The 19,899-nt window shown below is 36.3% G+C and overlaps 1 protein-coding gene across 15 annotated transcripts in view; it reads left to right on the top strand.

The window, feature by feature from the left end:
• Positions 1 to 19,370, top strand: part of DLG1 (discs large MAGUK scaffold protein 1) — a 162,005-nt gene extending 142,635 nt beyond the window's left edge. For 2 of the 15 annotated variants that reach the window (XM_054207241.1, XM_054207232.1), the window contains 8 exons: positions 4,045 to 4,144; positions 7,163 to 7,204; positions 10,399 to 10,449; positions 11,740 to 11,841; positions 12,103 to 12,275; positions 15,664 to 15,773; positions 16,136 to 16,227; positions 19,015 to 19,367. In XM_054207241.1, the coding sequence (XP_054063216.1) occupies positions 4,045 to 4,144; positions 7,163 to 7,204; positions 10,399 to 10,449; positions 11,740 to 11,841; positions 12,103 to 12,275; positions 15,664 to 15,773; positions 16,136 to 16,227; positions 19,015 to 19,121 (777 nt within the window). In that variant the 3' untranslated portion in view covers positions 19,122 to 19,367. Of the gene's footprint in view, positions 1 to 4,044; positions 4,145 to 4,818; positions 4,853 to 7,162; positions 7,205 to 10,398; positions 10,450 to 11,739; positions 11,842 to 12,102; positions 12,276 to 15,663; positions 15,774 to 16,135; positions 16,228 to 19,014 lie in introns of all 15 variants that reach the window. The other 13 variants (XM_054207238.1, XM_054207245.1, XM_054207244.1 and 10 more) reach the window with 8 other exon arrangements.
• The last annotated feature ends 529 nt before the right edge of the window (positions 19,371 to 19,899 follow it).

Genomic DNA, 19,899 nt, shown 5'->3' with positions numbered 1-19,899 from the left:
TCTGAAACGTGCTTTAAGCTCCTGAGCAAGCTATTTCTTAAATAGTGATTATTTTTTTAATAGCACTAATGTTGTAACATTAGTCAGTCATTATTATAGATACCAAAGATTCATTTTAGTTATTTATATTCAGTTACAATTTTCTCACAACTTCTAAAATCACATATATAAAGGATTAAAGCTTCAATATTTTATCGTGATAGTGTAGAACTTTATACTTCAAAGACTGTTAAATCCATGGGTACATCCCTCTGCTACATGGCAAAGATTTCAGTTTAGTTTATTAATGAAGAAAATGTCGTGGTTTTTCATGGAAGTATTTGTTTAAAAGAAATTCAATATCTCCAGTTACTTTCTGATGAACAATTATGGTACCGCCTTGAGGATTCACTGAGTTATTTACAGTTTTTTTCTGTTTTGGTACATTCATATTTTTGGTATTGGAATAAGTATTATCAACTGCTGTGGTGATTTTTAACCTGATCATTTTTGTAACTTGAGTTCACTTTTTAGAAGTCACATAAAGAAAATAGCTTCAGTGCTTCAGATTTGAAAAATTACTTAAAGTAATGTTACCATGTTCTTTGACAGATAATTGCATGGGTTAATAATTTGTCTACCAATAAACTGCAAACAGTTAATTAACGATGTATTTGAATAGCATTTTGACAATAGTGGAGTTAGTGCACAGTTGTTGTGTACTAGCATAGCACCAAAGATATGCATGGAATACTGAGTGGAAAAGCAACTACGCTTGCCATTGATATACAGCTGCAGTTCTTTTTCTTTAGTAACATTTCATTTTGCAAACACGCTTACACTGATCACAATCTTTTGCTTCAGCTGTAAATGTTTTAACATTACGATTTCTCCTTAAAGTAATCTTCCTGTATTTGTCATAGTCGTATTTTTCCCAGTAAGCTGCCTGCACCATACAGGTCCTAATGGACTGTGTGCTTTCCTGTGTCTGTATTTGATAATACTCCATGGACAGGATGAAATATCAACTTTGTACAATTCTTCAAAATTTCCACATTAAAACCTTAAAGAATAACCCTAGTGATGGCAAACATTAAAATCCATGTTCCTTTCTTTTTAAAGAAAGCTAAAAATTCTGCAGCAGAAATGGTTGATTTTTTTCTTGTTTGTTCATTTCGTATACACATTTATCTCACTTTATGTGCTGCTTCTGTTTTAATATATTCTTGCTTATGATGCCTGTTTGTGATTTGCAGTGGGCTTATAAAAAATTTAATACAATTACTATGCATTTTCAACTAATAAGCAATCCTTTCTAGCTTTTTATAATCATGGTATCTTTTAAAAATAATCTTTTGGCTAATCTTTTATGCAAAATCAGTATAATATTACTTTTATTTTCCCTTTTTTTTTGGCAATGGAACTGACTCTGACCATTATACATGCAGTATATAAAATTTAATATTAGTTCAGTAAGATTTACTGTACAGAAAGTTAAAATAATTATTGTTATGAAATATTTTCAAAACTAAAATGAAGAACATGATTATGTTTTATGAAGTACAATAAATCATCCACTCCTTTTTATTTTAACTATACAAATTGCAGAGTATCACTACCTCAGTTAAACCTCACCATTTTAGCTTTGTTACATTCATTTCCCATACTCTTTTGCCCAAGCTGAGGGACTTGTCTGAATGAAACAATTATATAGATGTGAGACTTCACTTTTTGAAATTCTTGTTACAGTATTTTTCAGTATACTCAGCAAAGATCTGCTCCTGGGCATATTCCTTTGTTGCCTGTATTCTGTAGATTGCATTAATCTTTATGGTTATGAGGAATCAATTGCAATGACTTGTTAACTTCAGATAAAGAAGGTCAGAAGGACCATAACCTAAAAACTTGCCCATGCCAACTATGGTTCCAGCAAGCATATGATTGGCTCAAAACCAGTTCTTTTGTCCATATGTCAGGTTGATAATTTACCAGTTCTTACAGTGAAACGACAGTTTTAGTGGAGCACAGATTATTATGGATTTCCCCCTTAACACAGTATTGCTATTTCCAGAGCTCAGTGTGGCCAGTTGTGCTCCCATGGTATCATGTGCCTCTTTAACACCTGGTAATTTTAAGCATACTTTTTTTAAACAATGGTAATGAAAATATCACTGGATGTTTCAGTATATGATATTGCCAAGTAAGTCTGTATTAAAACAGATGGCCAGAAGGGTTGTTAACAGTCTAGCAGGATGCAGCTTGTGTGTTGCACTATAGGCATTCCCTTAGGAAGGCCAAGTGCTAGTTTCGTATTTGCACCAAAGAAGGTGGCCCATAGTCTGAAAAAAACTTTGTCCTACTTGTCACCCCCAGTTGTTAATATATTTCATTCCATACTTAATGCTGGTAGAAAAGACAATATATCTTTTTGCAATTGTATTGCATAAATAGAGGAAGATGAGCTCACGCTGACTGAAGACAACTACTTGAAATTCTAACATGCTCCAAATTTTAGAAATAGCTGTTAATAGAATCTTTGATGTATGAATTGAAAGTATTTTAATTTTTTTTAAAGTAGCTTTTAAAAAATGGTTCTGGGAAAGTTTTATAACTTCCTGCCACACATGGGCTCTGCTTGGCTTAGAAATTAACAGTCCCCCTGCAACATAGGGCCTCAGACCCAAGTTGGGCGTTTTCTTTCTTTTGCCATCCTTCCCGTAATTAATAGAGTTTCTGCAAACCAAATGACAAAAACATGGCAAACTTCATGTCTTGGCAGAACTGGTAAGACGATTCACTTATGCCTAAAGATGAAAAGAAATTTCAGCTGGCTTCAAGTTAGCTGCATTAGTTCCAGGCATATTTGCAATAAAAAATGTTATTGATTTATTTAGACATTGAGTTTCTTTATTGACTTAGAACAGTAAATTAAAGGTGCTGTAGTCACATAACGTCTTCAGCAGAAGACATGGCAGATATTACTAAATTGTGTGTTAAATTATGCCTGTAGACATACCTATATATGAATGAAAATACATTGGTGGTCTCCATCACTTAGACAAGGAGCACAATAGTAGTTTGTATTCAAATGTGTGGATATGGATATGTCTATATAGATAATTAGAAATTTTCATAGCAACTGAGATGCAGAAATTCTTCAGCAACACAAACAGTTAATGTCAGAAGTTGCTGAACGTGATCCTTGGACATACAGACTTTTTCATGTGGTAATTCCCTATAAATGCAGCCTTGAAAAAATAATTGCCACAGTAAACAAATTAAATGAGTTTGTATCTTTTTAAAGTTAATCTTGGTATTGGGATGCAGACTTACGTAGAGCAAAGTCAACTCTGTCAGTGAACTGGCAATGAATTGCAATTGTGAAAGATTGAAACAAATAGTTTGATTTGGGTTTTTTTTATTGTTCGGATATTTTAGCTAGACACATTCCTTTTTTTCCTTTTTTCCTATTTCATTCTTACTTAGCTTTATCATAAAAGCATTCAGTACAATGCCTGCTTTTAACTTCCATTTTTCTTTACCGTATGATATGTTATTTAGCAGTTGTCACCAAAGTATTTACAGTTTTGCCTTTGCAGGTGGGTAACACTGGCAAATACTTCTGGGGTGCTGTTATGACGTCAGCTCTTTGAAAAAGCATGTGTAAAGCCTCAGTGTATTTTTAAAATACTGTAACCCCTCTATTAGATCCTGTCAGTGATTTAATTGACTTTGAGTTCATTACCATTTGGCCATATTATAGCAGCCTAGTTTTTCACATCTTTCTACACTCCCAGCAAGCCTGAGTTTGTGAAATACAGGTCAGGCCATGGAGGATGAACCAGCCTGTCAGTTCCCTCGGTAGTAAGCATGTGAAATACAGAGGGTGTGAGCAAAGCCATGATCCTGATCTCTATTTTTAATGAGCAGAGAAGATAATGTTAAACTGGAATATGCACTGCATAATGTGGTTATAGGAGTCAGCTTCCACAAAGCTGCTGGTCTGGGCCTTTGTTCACACAGACATTAGACATCCTTTGTTTTGCCCCTCCTTCTCTTCTTCAGCAGTCATTCAATGACAAGCGTAAAAAGAACCTCTTTTCCCGAAAATTTCCCTTCTACAAGAACAAGGACCAGAGTGAGCAGGAAACCAGTGATATTGACCGTAAGTATGTGGCATTCGATGGAGAGTGAAGCACAAGTAGAAGGGCCTGCTAGATTGCAGTAGGGTGTTACCATGGAGACAGTTTCATGAGCTGCAACAGGCTAATGAGCTTGAGGTGCCAATGACAAACCAATCTACAAAATTGATAAAACCGTTTGTTTGCTGTTAAACTGAAATTTAACTCAAGAGTATCCCAGTTTGGAATAAACTGGATAATACTGTTGAGTAACAGTCTATGTGTACCTGGAGGAGGTAACAGCCTCCAGCACTGTCAGTGATGGTTCCTTGGTTCTGACTGAGCAACAAAGAAAGTATAACGGAGCTTACCAGATTCTCGAATCAGTCCCTTTAGCTAGTTACTTCAAAGTCATTCCATTCTAATTTGGTTTTCTAATGAAGAGAGCTTACTTTGATTTGCATCGTTGTTGCCAGCACTAAAAAAAAGTGTTGCCTAAATCTGCTAATTCAGACCTGGTCCACTACAAACTGCATTCTCTGCCATTTGCATCTCTGAATACACCTCACATGCCAGTCAGGTCAAATCCTATAGCGTTGCCTTCCCCTGTGATGTTCTGGGAAACTGTCTCCTGTCGTAGCGCCAATTTTATATATTACTGACAATTATTTTCTTTGTGATTGTCTTTTTATTGCTTGCCCTCTGGGGACTACTGCAGGAGGTCCCTGACGACATGGGATCAAAAGGCCTGAGTAAGTGATCAAAATACTCCCAAGTTATTTTAACCTCCATCTGAAAAATTACTATTTTTTTTTTTTTAACAGATCTCTTTGAGACTGGTGCTCTACTGGCATAAGGAGGTTGACTCTAGAAATGTTTCATAAGGTTTTTTTAGTTTGTAACATTCTGTGGGTTTTTGCTTTCAGGAACGTATTACTTCCAGTTCATGTGGCTATCACATTAGATTTTTTTGTTGTTGTTGTTCAGAAGCTTACCAGTGCTTTCTTGTTTGTCCTTAATAGTACTGTGTTTTTAAATTTGTTGTTTTTTTTTTTAATGTCACTTGTATCTTGTCTTTGTGTTTTTCTTTGTTTAAAAATAACCTATGGCTTTTTACAGTAATAGTACAACCATTGCCGTAACACTTTATCTAGTTACAGTTTTCAATCCTCTCTCTAGGTGACTGATGTTTACAGCTTCTTAAAACAAACAAACAACTTTGCTTAACAAATGCCATGAGAGTTTTTATGTCTGACTTATTTGAACGCTTATAATGCTTCTAGAGCGGGTAGAGGAGTAGCTAATAGGGGAGACACATAAGCATCTGTTGTATTTCCTGCAGAAATGTTAGCTACTAGAATACAGCAAGATTCAAAAGTTGTGGAGTACTCTAACATCTGGTTTTGTACACAGACTACACCACCACTGTACTAAAACGACACAAAAAAGACCTTGCTTTCATCAGATATTAAACACATACATTGTTATGCATTTATAGTATGCAATATAGTTGTGCAATATAGTAAAATTAGTCGCTAAAGATAAGTGACTAAAGGTGACTAAATGTTAGATAATGTTTCTTCCCAGGGCGTAACTGTTATGCACAGTGTGCCTGAAATTACACGTAAGAAGCAGTATACTTCTATAAGTGACCTAAATAATGAAGTAAAAATTCTAGTAGCTATAACATTAATTTTCCGTTTCTGAAATGGCTAGTGTCAAGGAGATTCTTGGTCTAGAGCAGAAGACCTTAGCAACCTTTATGGCCTTGTGGTTTAAAGCAGAAGATGACAAGCAGCCTTTATGGCTTTATGATCATACCTAGTTTAAACCATGTAATGTGGTCCAGCAATGTCACTAGGTGATTCTGTTATAAAAAACACAAATGACTTCTAGCCAGTTTTTCAGCACAATCAGACTTTTTGAACCTGCCTTACCACGCTTAATGCAAGCTGTGTTACTCGACTCTGCCGGACTGCTGTTCTTGTTAACATTTCAGGATTTACATCTTCACCCATGGTGCCTGTTATCAGACTATCACAACACTCGTATTCTCGATTGACAGTGTCTCCCTTTCATGTTCTACCACAAGGCTTTTAAACATCACTATTTGCCTCTTCCGTGCCAATGTGGACATTCTTTTTACAAGACAAGAAAATGAAAGGGAGGTAGATCCAAATTGCTGGTACTCACAAACACTTGGAGATATTTGTTTTTCCTGCATAGAAATGAAATGAGGGAGTTCAGTCCAGCCAGAGATTTGTGGTTTAAAGATACTAGTTCACTTTATCCAAAAACATTTTTAAAAGGCTAATTAGTTTATGTATGACAACTAACTTTTTTTAATGTTTCTTGATCACTAGAAGCATACTTGCTTCATAACTGCATTCTTACCTCTAGAGTCCCCTTGCTTCTTTCTCTTCAATCTTGTAGAGGAGGAACCACGCTGAATTTAATGTGTTACAAAGGCACCTCATTAAAATAATATAGATAGTCCAGAATTAAAGTCAGGAGGTTTTGAAAATTAAAGCATTACTGGGGTGGGGAACAAAAATCTTAATTCTGCATTGCATTTCAAGTAAACTATTTAATATACCATAGGAAAGTGTCTATTATTGAACGTGCTACACTATATTTCCTGCAGTATAGCCTGGTATTTTCTGGTACAAGACTCTTAATATAATCAATAAATTGTCTGCATAGAAGTTGAAATGCATAATCCCATAGTTTTTGCACAACAAAACTAATCTTGAAATGAAAACTTAAAAATTGCGGGGTTACATGTGATCTAGGAATTAGTGTACTTTTCGTAATCTTGTTTTGATGTGCTATTTAATGTTTTTCTTTTTATTAACATCCATTCCTTTCATATGAAATTAAGCTTGATCCTGAGAGCTATGAGAAGTACCTTAAAACTTTTATATGCAGTATGTATTGATTTCAGCGTTTTGATATCCGTATTGTCTTTCACCTGGATTATTTTGTGTCAATTTGCTTTCTTTTGGACTCATGCCATTAGTGTGTGTTTCTTATTTTTTTTTTCCATTGTGTTGCAATTTCAGAGCATGTAACCTCTAATGCCAGCGATAGTGAAAGTAGTTACCGTAAGTGTTTTTAAGTTCTTTGTTTATTTAGAATCTTTGTTTAATGACTCTTCCTTTGGTTTTGTTTGTCTGTCTTTTCTGGGTATTTACATGTTAAATAGAACTTCCCAGTCACCTTCAGGTGAAATCCATATTCATGTGTTCGGTGGGGTACTGCAAATTCTGCTCTGTCCTTGTGTTTAAAAAACTGACTAGAGAGAATCGTTGCAAACCTCCTTTATGGATATTTTTATTGTAATCTATTTTCTTAGTTCAGCTTAATTTGAATTAATTCCTATCTTTTTTAAATTATGTGAGCTAGCTAGACCTATTAAAACCTAAATGGGAATTTAATGATGACAAATATAATTATATGTAGTTGAGCTTAATATTGGAAGTGTAACTAAACTGTGTAATCTGTTAAATAGTGCAATAACTCCTACAGTTTTTCACAACTGATACTCAGATCTAATATGAATATACCTCTCATGACAGTGAAGATAAGCAAATGTGTATTTACCCTTGCTTTTAGCTTTCATTTATCTCTTTTGTCAAGCGTGGGTGCTTAGTATGAATTGTCTTCAAAGCATATGACACACATTCAGTGCTGGAGTCAGTTATGATAAATTAGCATGCTAGGCACGCGTGCACATCCTCTCTCTCTATGAAAACACAGTATCTTTTGAATATTAGACTGAGTTAGCTTTTTTTACTAGCCCAAGCTACAGTGCTGTTTACTGTTACCCAAGCTACAGTAGTACTACATGTTCACAGTGGGTAATATGCCACGTGATGATCCTCTACAGAGCTTTAAAATGTCTGGAACCAGAGCCAGGATTTCAGTCCTGCTGGTCGTTTCCAGTGAGCAGCTCCTTGGTAAGGTCGTACCATCCAGGCCTGGAACCCAGGATAGAGCAGAGCAGAAATATGAAAAAGCTGAGGATTTGAAGAGGAACACGAAAAGAAGGAATGCTAAAAGTCACGCAGTGTGACACTGAGTGGCTCACTGATCAGCTGCTAACTAGCATGGGCACTTCAGAAACAGATGTTATTTATGTTAGGGTAATAAGGAAGGTGGTTCATTAACAGATATATTTGTTTGGAAGCTGTAGATGATCAGAGGTGTGATGATCCACATTTTTTTTCTTCCTGATATTTACACTCAATGGGAAAATTTACACGTGTATATAAAATGCTAACAGTGTAACAGACTAATTGAAAAGAATAATAATTCTTAGATCATTATTAGAATTGTTATTAGACATTTGAGAATAACACAAAACTAAGCACGTATGGAAGTTGCCTTCGAAAAACTTACAAATTCTAACCATTTTTAATGACACACCATTAAAACTATCTAACCATGACAGTTTCTTCATAAATTTACTGCTTTCCTCTCTTCTGCTCCCTCCCGCTGCCCCCTCCTTCCCTCAGGTTTTTCTCAGAGCTTGCTTTATTTATGTTTACAGCTTGTTATTGGTACTACTAGTTAGCTTTTTACTCCGTTGTTACTTGAGAAGCCCTGATTTTATGATGAATGTCATGGATTTGCTTATCTGAATGTGTAATTCCAAGCACTTTTTATTAAAATTTTTTTTTAATTTCTTCTTGCTGCTGTCTAATATGAAAGTTATCTTGATTACAGATGAGTACGGTTGTTCAAAAGGTTCATTCTATTAATATTCATTTTTCCGAAGTATTGAAAAGCAGTGACAATATATACTTTTTGACCTCAATCAGGGGATGCTTTTTACTTGTTACTATCTCTTTAGTAGTTTGCTTAACTAATTTTTGACCTTATAGCAATGTGACTTCTCCGAAGAAGTAGCTTATTATATGTGAGCTGGATCTTTCTTAGATGAGTTGGTAGTTCGTGATTCCCTATTCCCCTTCCTAGTCTAAAAGGGGTTCTGAAAGTATATACTGTCCTTCTAAAATCCATTTGCATGAGTAACTATTTGAGATATTAAAATATACAGGTTGCATGTTTTCGTGTCTGTCTTAAGGTATTCCTCACTTGCAATAACTTACAAAATTAAAACGTTCATTCATGTATTGCTGTAGTACAGTTTGAATGCACATTTATTGCAAATAAAAGAAATAGTTCTCTTAATGAAATTATAAATTTTACATTTAAAAGATCAATGGTATTTGCTATGAAATAAAGACTAGATATATGGAAGTAATATATGAATTTATAAAAGCCGTCATCTGCCATCTGTTTCTGTACAACTGTGGTATAGCATTGGTGTGCTGCTTTGCCTGTTACAAGTACGGCTTATGAACACCAAAGAAGGTACCGAAATTAAACGAGTTATTTAAGGACTGTATTTTATTCAAAGTTCATAATAATGTCATACAATTTGAGCTCATCTCTTCAGAATTATAAATTCTCTGCTTTCATGGAGTTAACTTTTAGTGATTGCATTGCAAGAAATCTTACTCAGCGATATCTTCTTAGACTAGAAATAATCATTTAGAGAGATGGCAACTGAGGTATATTTCAGATGCTTTTACTAACATTTAAAAAACCTGCAGCTGTCAAAGGTCAAAGTTCAGTTATTTTAGTTTCATTCACTGCTGATGTGCTTTCTGGAACTGAGAACAATACAAAAAAAGCATTCTTTGTTTTCAACTTCGTCTTTAAAATTCATTAATAAAATAACTATTATTTAGTTTATACAATCAAAATTTTTTTTTTGGTAGAATTAGAGTGGGTGAAAATGTTTATATAAATGCCACGTCATGATAAAGTTAATAGAAGATATGTACACCTAGACATACATGATTTTCAGCCCTGTATAAATATACAAAAATGTTATTGTTGATGCTGGCTTCAAAGTATGGAGAATGTTGATGATGAAGGTGGCGTTGCCTCTAGCAGTGAATGATAGCATGCATGCATTTCATTCAGGGAACATGTATAAGAGCATTTCAGTAATGCTTTAAAATTCTTGTGCTTGATGTCAGTTTGATATGCTAACATAAACCAGGGAATTATTTATACTGTGTGTGTCTTATGCTTTAAAATTTTGTGTTTGGCTGATCTTTGTGATTTCTATAATTCATTGCTCTTGAAAAATGTCCCTCATCAGTATCATTGTAATGCATATTTCTGAGGAATGTCTGTATCATTATAGTTCATTGAATGACTCTCTTTAAATATGTTGGTTTAGAAAAAAATACATAGATATGTCTTTGCATTTACATTTTAGGCGGCCAAGAGGAATATGTCTTGTCATATGAACCAGTCAATCAACAAGAAGGTTTGTAGCTCTCACTTAGTGTAAAATAAATGTCATCTGAATTATCAGAATGCTTCGTGTGCCCTTATGTACTGAGCACTGTGATAAACTTCCTCAGTGTTTTGAACTTGTTACCGTTACTGAAATGATAAAGCATAAGGGCTTAAATTATTATTTAATATAATTTATATTATATTATAAATATATAATTTATAAATATAAATAAATAATATATATTATATATAATATAATAAATAAATTAATAATAATATAATTAAATATAAGTGCTAAATTGTTTAGTGCAAAATCCAGAGGTATGCTACTGAAAGTAACTTATTATGTGTGGTTTACATTGCATAAGGAAAATATGGCATGTTTTAACAGTTTTGTCAGTGCGAACCTCAGAAATTATAGTTTTCTTCTGTTTCATGTTGCTTTAGCATTCTCACTGCTGCAGTTCCTTTTTTTCTTTCACAGCAAAAAGTGTGTCAATAGAGTGTCTATTTTAGTAAGTTTTAATTGAAATGTCAAAAAAATGGCAGTCCCCATTTCTGTATGGGCTTCTTGTATGGCTAGTTTGGTTAGCAATTGCCAAGTGGGTGGGGTTTTGTGGTTTTGGTTTGGGTTTTTCTTTCAGAAAAAAAATTATTTTTTTGAATGAAATGGAAATTGATAGGAGAAAATATTTTCCCACATTTGCATTTAAAATAAAATGCTTTTCACTTATTTCCAATGGGATGCTATAATTTCCTTTTCACCTTGGTGTCAGTCGAAGTAAATATACATCATGTATTTCCATGAATTTTGAGTGTCAACATTTAATTTTTGGTTTCATGCAGTGAGTGGTACAGCCCAGTTGCTTTTAATAGCATTGTGGACCGATGCCCGTATAGGCTTTCCACTCCAGCTTGTTAATCATTGCATGTGGGCTCCATTTCATCAGGAACCTTCCAGAAGTAGCAAAAATTGTTGTACAAGACTAACACAAACCCCCTTTTTGCTTTTTTCATTACAATGAAGGATGTTACTTTGTGAAAAGGCTTATTTATTATTTTTTTTTTACAAAGACTTCATAACTTAAGACTCATGTTCAGTCACTCAGGATAGCGATTTGAGAGTGAAGATCTAATATCTCGCTGTGACTACAATATTAATTGATTTACGTTCTTCAACGTGTTTTTCTTCTCTTTAGAAGTACATATTCTTTTAGGTATTAAAATCCCTACCATGTGATAAAACATATTTTGCTGAACTGTGAAAGTTACCAATCATACTGAAATGTAACTGATGTTATTCCTTTATGTTTAATAGTTAGTTACACTCGCCCTGTGATTGTTTTGGGACCCATGAAAGACAGAATAAATGATGATCTGATCTCAGAATTTCCAGACAAATTTGGCTCCTGTGTTCCACGTAAGTCTCAGCAAATACTAAAGCAATTCTAAGTGATTTTTTTCTGTTAATTTTCTTAGTAAACATTCTCTGTAAGTTGAGTTTAAAAAAAAAAAAGTTAATATATTGTCTAAACTTTTTAGACCTATCTTAATTGTCAGTCATCTCTTTGCATGTGACAATTTTTTCAGTATAAATGGGGAGACTAATTTTGGATATTTTAGGGGGAAAAAAGTCACTGTTTTTTGTTTTGCTTTAAAAATTCTTGGTTTATATTTAAAGATACCACTAGACCAAAACGAGATTATGAGGTGGATGGACGTGATTACCATTTTGTCACTTCTCGAGAGCAAATGGAGAAGGATATTCAGGATCACAAATTCATTGAAGCTGGCCAGTACAATAATCATCTTTATGGAACAAGTGTCCAATCAGTGCGAGAAGTAGCAGAAAAGGTAAATCAGTGCCAGTTACTTCTATTTACTGAGGTGATTATCTGACTGTGCTGACAGGGGAAGAGAAGAATGACAAGAAGCCATTAAGAACCCTCTGACTTTGAAAGGAATTTGTACCGAACTAGAAACAAAGGGCATTGTCACAAATGCATTTAGGGAAATAATGAAGCTTTGGAATAATGAAAGCATCGTGATTTAATCGTGGGAAAAGAGCAACCATAGTGTTTGCCCTCTTGTAAAAAGAGAATAGAGAAGAATAATTGGAATTACGGGCTAATTAGCCTAGCTCACATACACAGATCATTAACTAGTTAGGAATAGTGGTGGAGTCGATTAATATGATGATCCATTTGATATAGACCTATGCAGAAGAAAACTTGTAAAAACATTATTCTTCATGGATTTATCTGACAAAGGGAAAAGAGTAAATGCAATAAATTCAATTTTAGAAAGAATTTTTACATAACTACCACTACATTTTGAAGACTGACCTTACTGGTTTTATCCTGAACAGATTTTAGTTAACCGTTTCTTGCCAAATGAAATATTTCTAAATTCAAACTGAAGATTACTTGAGCGCTTTGAAAAAGAGTGGGGGAAAGAAAGCATATTTCCTAGAGTAAGATTCTTGTTTTAAAGAAAACATTTTGGTGAAAATGATTTGCAAATTTTCCACATTACATTGATGAGTGTTGTTCTACTGCTTTGCAAATATGGTACGTTTACAGTAGACAATGTTATCTGATCTGTATGAGAGAAGAAACAGTTATTTTCTAGGTGGGAACTCACAAGCGTGAGCGCTTTCAATCTGGACATACAGAGGGGAAGTGTGGTTATCCTGTGTGACGTGGGAGTGTAGCGAGTCCTCTGAAAAACAGTGTAGACCATTGTGGCCAAATGGCTGCGTATTGTTATTTCTGGCAAGGTAATTTACTGGAATCAAAACCAGGGCAAACATAGTGAGATTCTGTGGTTCATGTGATGAAGTTTTCTTCTGCTGTCTTTCACTCTATGGAATAGAACCTGGCCCCATGGTATATAGTGAGAAAAGTAAAGAAAATAAAATGAATTACAAAATTGTTAAAGTAAATGAACAGTACTTTGTATGGGAGGCTGAATGAAGTTGTGAAACTTATCGTATGTGGTTAAATGATGAAACTATTTATCAAGCAGGTTTATAAACCTGTTGGCAGTTGCTTCACCTGGTAGCACAGTTCCGTCCTAGACCTGAAGTTGGCTGTCTTCTTTTGCCCATCCTAGTGGGATTAGTAAGGTACAAAATGATTGTGAATCTTTTATAAACTGACATGAAGAACAAAGTACTACCAGATGTCTGTTAAATCTCTTGCACAGGCACCGTGGGACTTTGGGTAGATGCAGCAATTTCTCAGTTCCAGCTAACATTATTTTTTCCGGCAAACAATGGCTTGTCCCTCAGAACTTGACTTCAGAATCATGGCAGGGCTGCAGACCAACTGATCTGGGGCCACTCCATCCTTGTATTCCTCTCCATCTCATTTAAGAGATGAGTCTCTTCAGTGGGTCTTATTGCCGGGATACAAAAGATAGTTTCCAAGTTTCTGTGGTGAATTTAGGGGAAGACACAATAGAAGTGACTGCTTCTAACCCAAAAATACCAGAAATAGTATACTTGCCGTAGCTTTAAATTGTGTTCATTTGCTCATGCTTCTAGCTGGTCCCTATGTCTCTCACTTCCTTACTTAGAAGGGACACAGCTAAAGATGCTTTTTGATGTCATTGTTCAGTTTATTGTAAAAGGCACTGAGTGCTGTGCTGTGTTTCTCAATCAGATGCAGTGCAAATAAGGAACTAAAAAAATATGTAAAATACTGTATAAAAGCACTGTACAAAGAGTGAAATAGTTTTCCTGCATGAAAAAATAAGGTCCAGCACAGCTACTGTGCTGGCAATCTAGTCCTCCACTCTTTGCCTGAAGTCTTTTGGTACCTTGCATAAGTTGTTGGGCCAAACACAGCAAATACTAAATGTCTAATCCCGAAAAGGAAAATGGACCAGGTAATGCTCTTAATTCTCAGTTTCCAAAGCATGTGCCACATTTTAAAGGTAAACCATTTGAAACATGTGGACAGGTCAGTACGTGTAGTAATATACTCTGCTAGAACCTTAAAACACCTTTCTTAAGTGATACCAGTCAGCATCCAGATCCGGGAAACAGCTATCATCGGTTGAAAGCAAGCAGATAGGTATTGTTCATGTGGGAAGAACACTCCTGTCCTCAGAATTCCTGAAATAAAATTCTGTGGCTTTGTTGTGCAAGAGATCCAATGTAAATGATCCTAGTGATCTCTTCTGCCAAGAAGCAGAAAAGTGTCTGTTATTTCAGACTGGAGTCACTTCCTTGCTCTTCGACCTGCCCTCCAGGAATGATATCCCAGGGGTTCAGGAAGGGCGTTGCATGATATGAGTTAACCTTTGGTTTTATCGTGCTTGTGGACTTGTATCCTGGCTCACAGAATTCGGCCTTTCACATTGGTCTCCTGCTAAAGAAAAAGCTTTTCTTATTTTGGTCACCTGACAGTGGTTTTCTATTCCTCTCCCCCCATCCCTTTCTAAAATGGTGGTATGCCAAATTATGCTACTCAGAAAGGACAGAAATAAAAGTGAGGTGGAAATTAGCAGATCAGAGATGAGAGGAGCTGAGGAACAGGGGAAGAGCCTTTGAGGTGAGGCATCCCAAAGAGCTGTAAAATTACTTATAGTGGGAGAATAGAGGTGGGGAGAAAAGAAAAGCAGCCCTACCACATTGTCTTCCAACTGCTTAAGGAACGGTTAAGTTATATTTGTTTCTCAAGAGATGAAAAAATAATCAGCCCAAATAAATTGCATTCACTGTCTCACAGTTGGTACCTGGGGGGAGGAGAGTGCTTGTGTTCGGTTCCATCTAACCATTCTGATGGTAGCGTATTTCCCTGCCATCAGGGGTGGTCACTCCCTCAGGTATGCCAGTTCGGTCATCTGGCTCCTCTCTAAACTGACATGGCCACCTCCCTAAAGGATCCTCAGATTATTAAAAAAAAAATTTAAAAAAAAAATTAAAAGATCGTGTTGGTGGTGTGGTTGAAGTACAGCGTTCCACTGGATGATTCTACATTGTTGCTTGGGCTGTAACCTCTGATGAAGAAAGGAAGGAAGAAGGGTCAGGAACATCTCAAATGCTGTATGTTCCCAACAGAGGTGCATTGTGGGACCTTGTGCCAAAGTGGTGAAATCACAGTATCATTGAGGCAAATGTTCTAATTTTGTTGGCTTCACTGGGGGCGTGTTTTCTCTTCTAAATTATTACACTATGCATACCTGTGAGTTAAACTTTGCTTAGTGCCATTTTTCCTTCTCTCTCAATTTTTAGGGTAAACATTGCATTCTTGATGTTTCTGGTAATGCGATCAAAAGGTTGCAGATTGCCCAGCTGTACCCAATCTCCATTTTTATTAAACCCAAAACAGTGGAAAATATCATGTGAGTAAAAGTAAAGTACCTCAGGCTAAATTGTTTGAGACTGTCGTATTTGAAAACCCAGTTGCAAGTTACGTGGTGACAATTGTAATATTTGCATTTTAAACAATGTTTTATTTCTAGGGACTTCTGAGGTGGGGTTTCTAATACAAATTAAACTGCTTGAAAACAAATGTCATTGTCCTAAATTCCATGCAACATAGTGTCAGAACAGCTCTTTCCCCACTATAGTCTTTGCTTAGGTGTGTCATTTAGGAGACTGCCTCTTACTAGGGTTAATACTCAGACAACAGTTTAAAACCTTATTTCAAAAGGCTCCAAGTATTTGATAGTAGTTTTTAAAGGTGTAATGTTTTCAATTTCAGGGAAATGAATAAACGCTTAACAGAAGAGCAAGCTAGGAAGACATTTGAGAGAGCCATGAAACTGGAGCAAGAATTTACTGAACACTTCACAGGTGGGTTTTGCTTGGGACTGGACTGTTCCCATGCTAGAGTTGAAATGTTATTGCTTGCTGTAAAATCGTAATTGCCTCGCTGCTGAGATAAGGCTGAACTTTGTTTTCCAGCTGATCTGTGATTGGTTTGAGGCGCAAAGCCATCTTTGTAGCTCTACATTCATTTCAGTTTGATCAATTAATTCAATATATAAAAAAATGTACTGGGAGCTTAGTTTAGGTTTTAAAAACTGTGAGACTTTCTACCATTTTCCTGGGTATTGTAATGCAGATGTTTGCTTTATTGATGTATTGTATGCTTAAAGCTTTTTATTTGCAGAGCTGAGATTGCCCAGCAAAGCTCCCTGTAGAAAATGATTAATTTGCATTTCTTTTTAAATCAGGAAGTAAAGAATTATGGTAATTAATTAAGCCTCTGGAAGTTGGGCACTACGGCATTATGGTACTTAGCAAATCAAATTTGTGTATGCCATGGATCTAACTGTAACAGCAAGGGATGGACTGCAAACACTCAAACTGTGCCAATTGTTTACATTATGGCTTGAAGTAGGAGGAGATTGATCAAGTCAGGATCTTCAGGAGGACAGAAATGCCCTATTCTTGTCCTGAATGGACACTCACTCCTTTCCTTCCTGTTACGTTCTCTTTTGCGGTGTTTCAGTGTTTGCTGCCCCATTCACCTCCTTTCTGTGACATGACTCCTTTGCCCAGTTCCTTCTCCGCATCGTAGTGAGCAGAGCTGTGAATGCAGCAGTCTGTTCCACCTGGGCAGAGACACAGGAAGGACCAGTGGCTTCACAGGGGAAGAAGATAGAGGAACCAGTAGACTCCCTGCCCCAGTCTTCCCGCTGCCTTGTTCTCGACATTGCGTGCTACCCACACAATGAACAAGTTGAGTCCGTCCCTTTTTGCCTGCCTGCCTCCCTCTCTGCTGCCTTGCAGCTGTCAGTTTATACCAATGCTGCATCTGGCTCTCCCACTCCTCCCATTGCTCTCTGTCTGCGCCCAGAAAGTTATGAGACTCCCAACATATATTGCAAATTCTTCCTAATGTAGAGTCCCTTACCAAATACTTGGAAATGTGTTAGGTTTGTTTTTCAGGAAACAAGTGAGCTTGCTTTAATAGAACTTAATTAAATATTTAGTTAGCAGCTGCTGTTCTCCCAGGCTGTCTCAGGGCATTATGTAGGACACTTTTGCAGGAAATGAAGGGACACAATTTAAGATGTTGCAAAAACCTGTGGGCCTTTTTAAGAGCTCTAGTGCTCAGAGCCACATTTCTTCTCAGAAGTATAAGGTTTGCTGCCAAAGGAAGATAGCAATGGTCAGGCTTTTATTTTTGATAATCCAGTTCAGGCCAGAAATCCTTTTCTGGATCTGTTTGAGATACTTGAAGACGTTCGTATTTACAGTTTGGAGGCTACCACCCATATGAGTCAGGTGATAAAACAGCATGTGTGAGCATTCCCTAATCTGTTTAAAAAAAAAATACTACATCGTGTGAGGTAACTGAAATCAACTTCATCAGCAGGTTAAGTTTAAACAGACTTAAACTTTGTACTGAAGCACATGAAAGGCTTTTCTGTTTTGAGGGTATTGAGCTTTGGAAGAGGTGTGGTTAAACCATAGCTGGAGAGAAGTAAGATGCTGAAGCTTATGGCTATTTGCATTGCGAAGACATATCTAGATCTTTCTAATGCCCTGTTGTGCTGTGATTATACTTGACCTATAATAATTGAACAGCCTCCTCCCACAGGCCCTATGGCAATGGGCTGCAGATAAGGAGAAAGTTTTTACGAGATCAGAATGATGCGTAGGAATAAAAAGGAAGTAATCTGCATGAAAGCAAAGCTCAGAAGCAGCGGTAGTACATTAATGCACAAAAGAGTGTCTGGCCTGCCTCCAAAATTATCTTTCCAGCTAAACTTTGTTTCTTGGATTATCAACACTGAGGTGGCAATCCTAATTAAAAAGTTGCCATCTCATGGTGATTGCTTTTTCAGACTGCAGAGTGGTAAGAACAGCTCAAACTTCATCCTCATTTTCACCAGATTGTACTTTACTCTGATATGTCAGAAGACATCTATATTGGCTCATTTGTAATTATTTTCTAGCCTTGGAGAAAATATATCTAACTTACATCATCTGAATATAAATTGCACTTTTAACTATATAAGGAAGCCTATTGTCTGTAAAAGTTAAATCTATTGGCTGGGCAGCAAAGTCCATGAGTTTTGGCCAAACTCTTTTTGGCCAAAAGCAAAGGTAGTGGTTGCAGATAGAAATCCCAAGGTCTGCCAGCTTTGCTATGGGGTGTCAGGATCCAGCTGAGGAGTTCACCTCTCCGTGTTACACCAAGTCTGATTCTGACTGCATGTGAGGACACAGCCCTGTACTCTGTCTTGCCTTCTTGTGTTGGAAATACATGAAAGTTGGACCGAAAAGAATACTGGAGGATGCAAATTGACTCAGGCAAACTCTCACATGTGGTTAGGAAAAGCAAAAAACCCTCCTCAGTTGTATGTGTTACACTTGTAGTAAAGCAAAAACCACTTCCTAACCCCAAGCCTCTGAGGGGGAGAGATGGTGCTGTGCGTGTCCTAGTGTACAGTCAGCGATGTGCTTCACTCCAGCACAGAAACGAGAAATCTCAGTGGGTGTCCGTTCCTTCGGCACTCTAAAATCCTCTTGCCACTCTGAGAGAAAAGACTGGCTTGGCTTGGAGCATCTTGGTTTCTGTACGGAGCCGGGAAGGATGATTGCTGATTGCCACATTATGTTTTGCAGCTATTGTCCAAGGAGACACACTGGAAGAAATCTACAACCAAGTGAAACAGATCATAGAGGAACAGTCTGGGCCTTACATCTGGGTTCCAGCAAAGGAAAAATTATGAAAACAGATTTTTATTTTTCATTTTCTAACTGACATCACCTACTACATCTGACGACTCTTAAGCCCTTCCAGTGGAGCCTGCCTCTAGTTCTTTCCAGCGTGGTTCATACCCTAACCATCACATTCTGCAGTTCCCATAATGCTTTACATTTGGTGTCTCTCTTAGTTTAAATAATTTGTATTATTGTGTGTTGTTGGTTTGCCATTTTTCAAACATGACAGTGGAATGGCCTGACCAGCTATTAGTTTGGGGTGGGGGTGGGAGGGAATTGCTTGGTAAAATTCCTTAATGTTTAAGGGAGAGTAACTTTCAAAGATTTTTTTCAAAAAAGCTTTATAGACATTCTTTTAAAAATTCATAACAATTGAAAGAAAAGTTGTATTCAAGGAAGTTGTAACTCATGAGTAACTTTGCACGCTTAACTTTAATAGCATGGTTTGGTCAGGGCAATCAATTTCAGGTTTTATTTTCTGAGTTAAATTCTATTCTCACATTATTATTTTTTTTTCTTTCCAGGCAGTTAGAGAGAAACTTTCAAATTTTGAGTTAACGTTTTCATTAACTCCCATTACTACTCCTCAAGGGGTATTCATTTTCATAATTTCATATGGATATTCTTATAATCTATTTTTTCATTTTTTGCCAATAAAATTGCTAGGGACAAAGATGTGTAATGTTTTTAATCTTCCTCGTGAAACACTATTTATAGTGTCTTACAGAAATTGTTTATAGATAATGGTCATCACACTTTTTGAGCCTAAAATATGTTTAGGTGCTA

This window comes from Rissa tridactyla, chromosome 6 (assembly GCF_028500815.1).
Source record: "Rissa tridactyla isolate bRisTri1 chromosome 6, bRisTri1.patW.cur.20221130, whole genome shotgun sequence".
NCBI lineage: Eukaryota > Metazoa > Chordata > Aves > Charadriiformes > Laridae > Rissa > Rissa tridactyla.
This window is presented reverse-complemented; position numbering and strand designations above follow the sequence as displayed.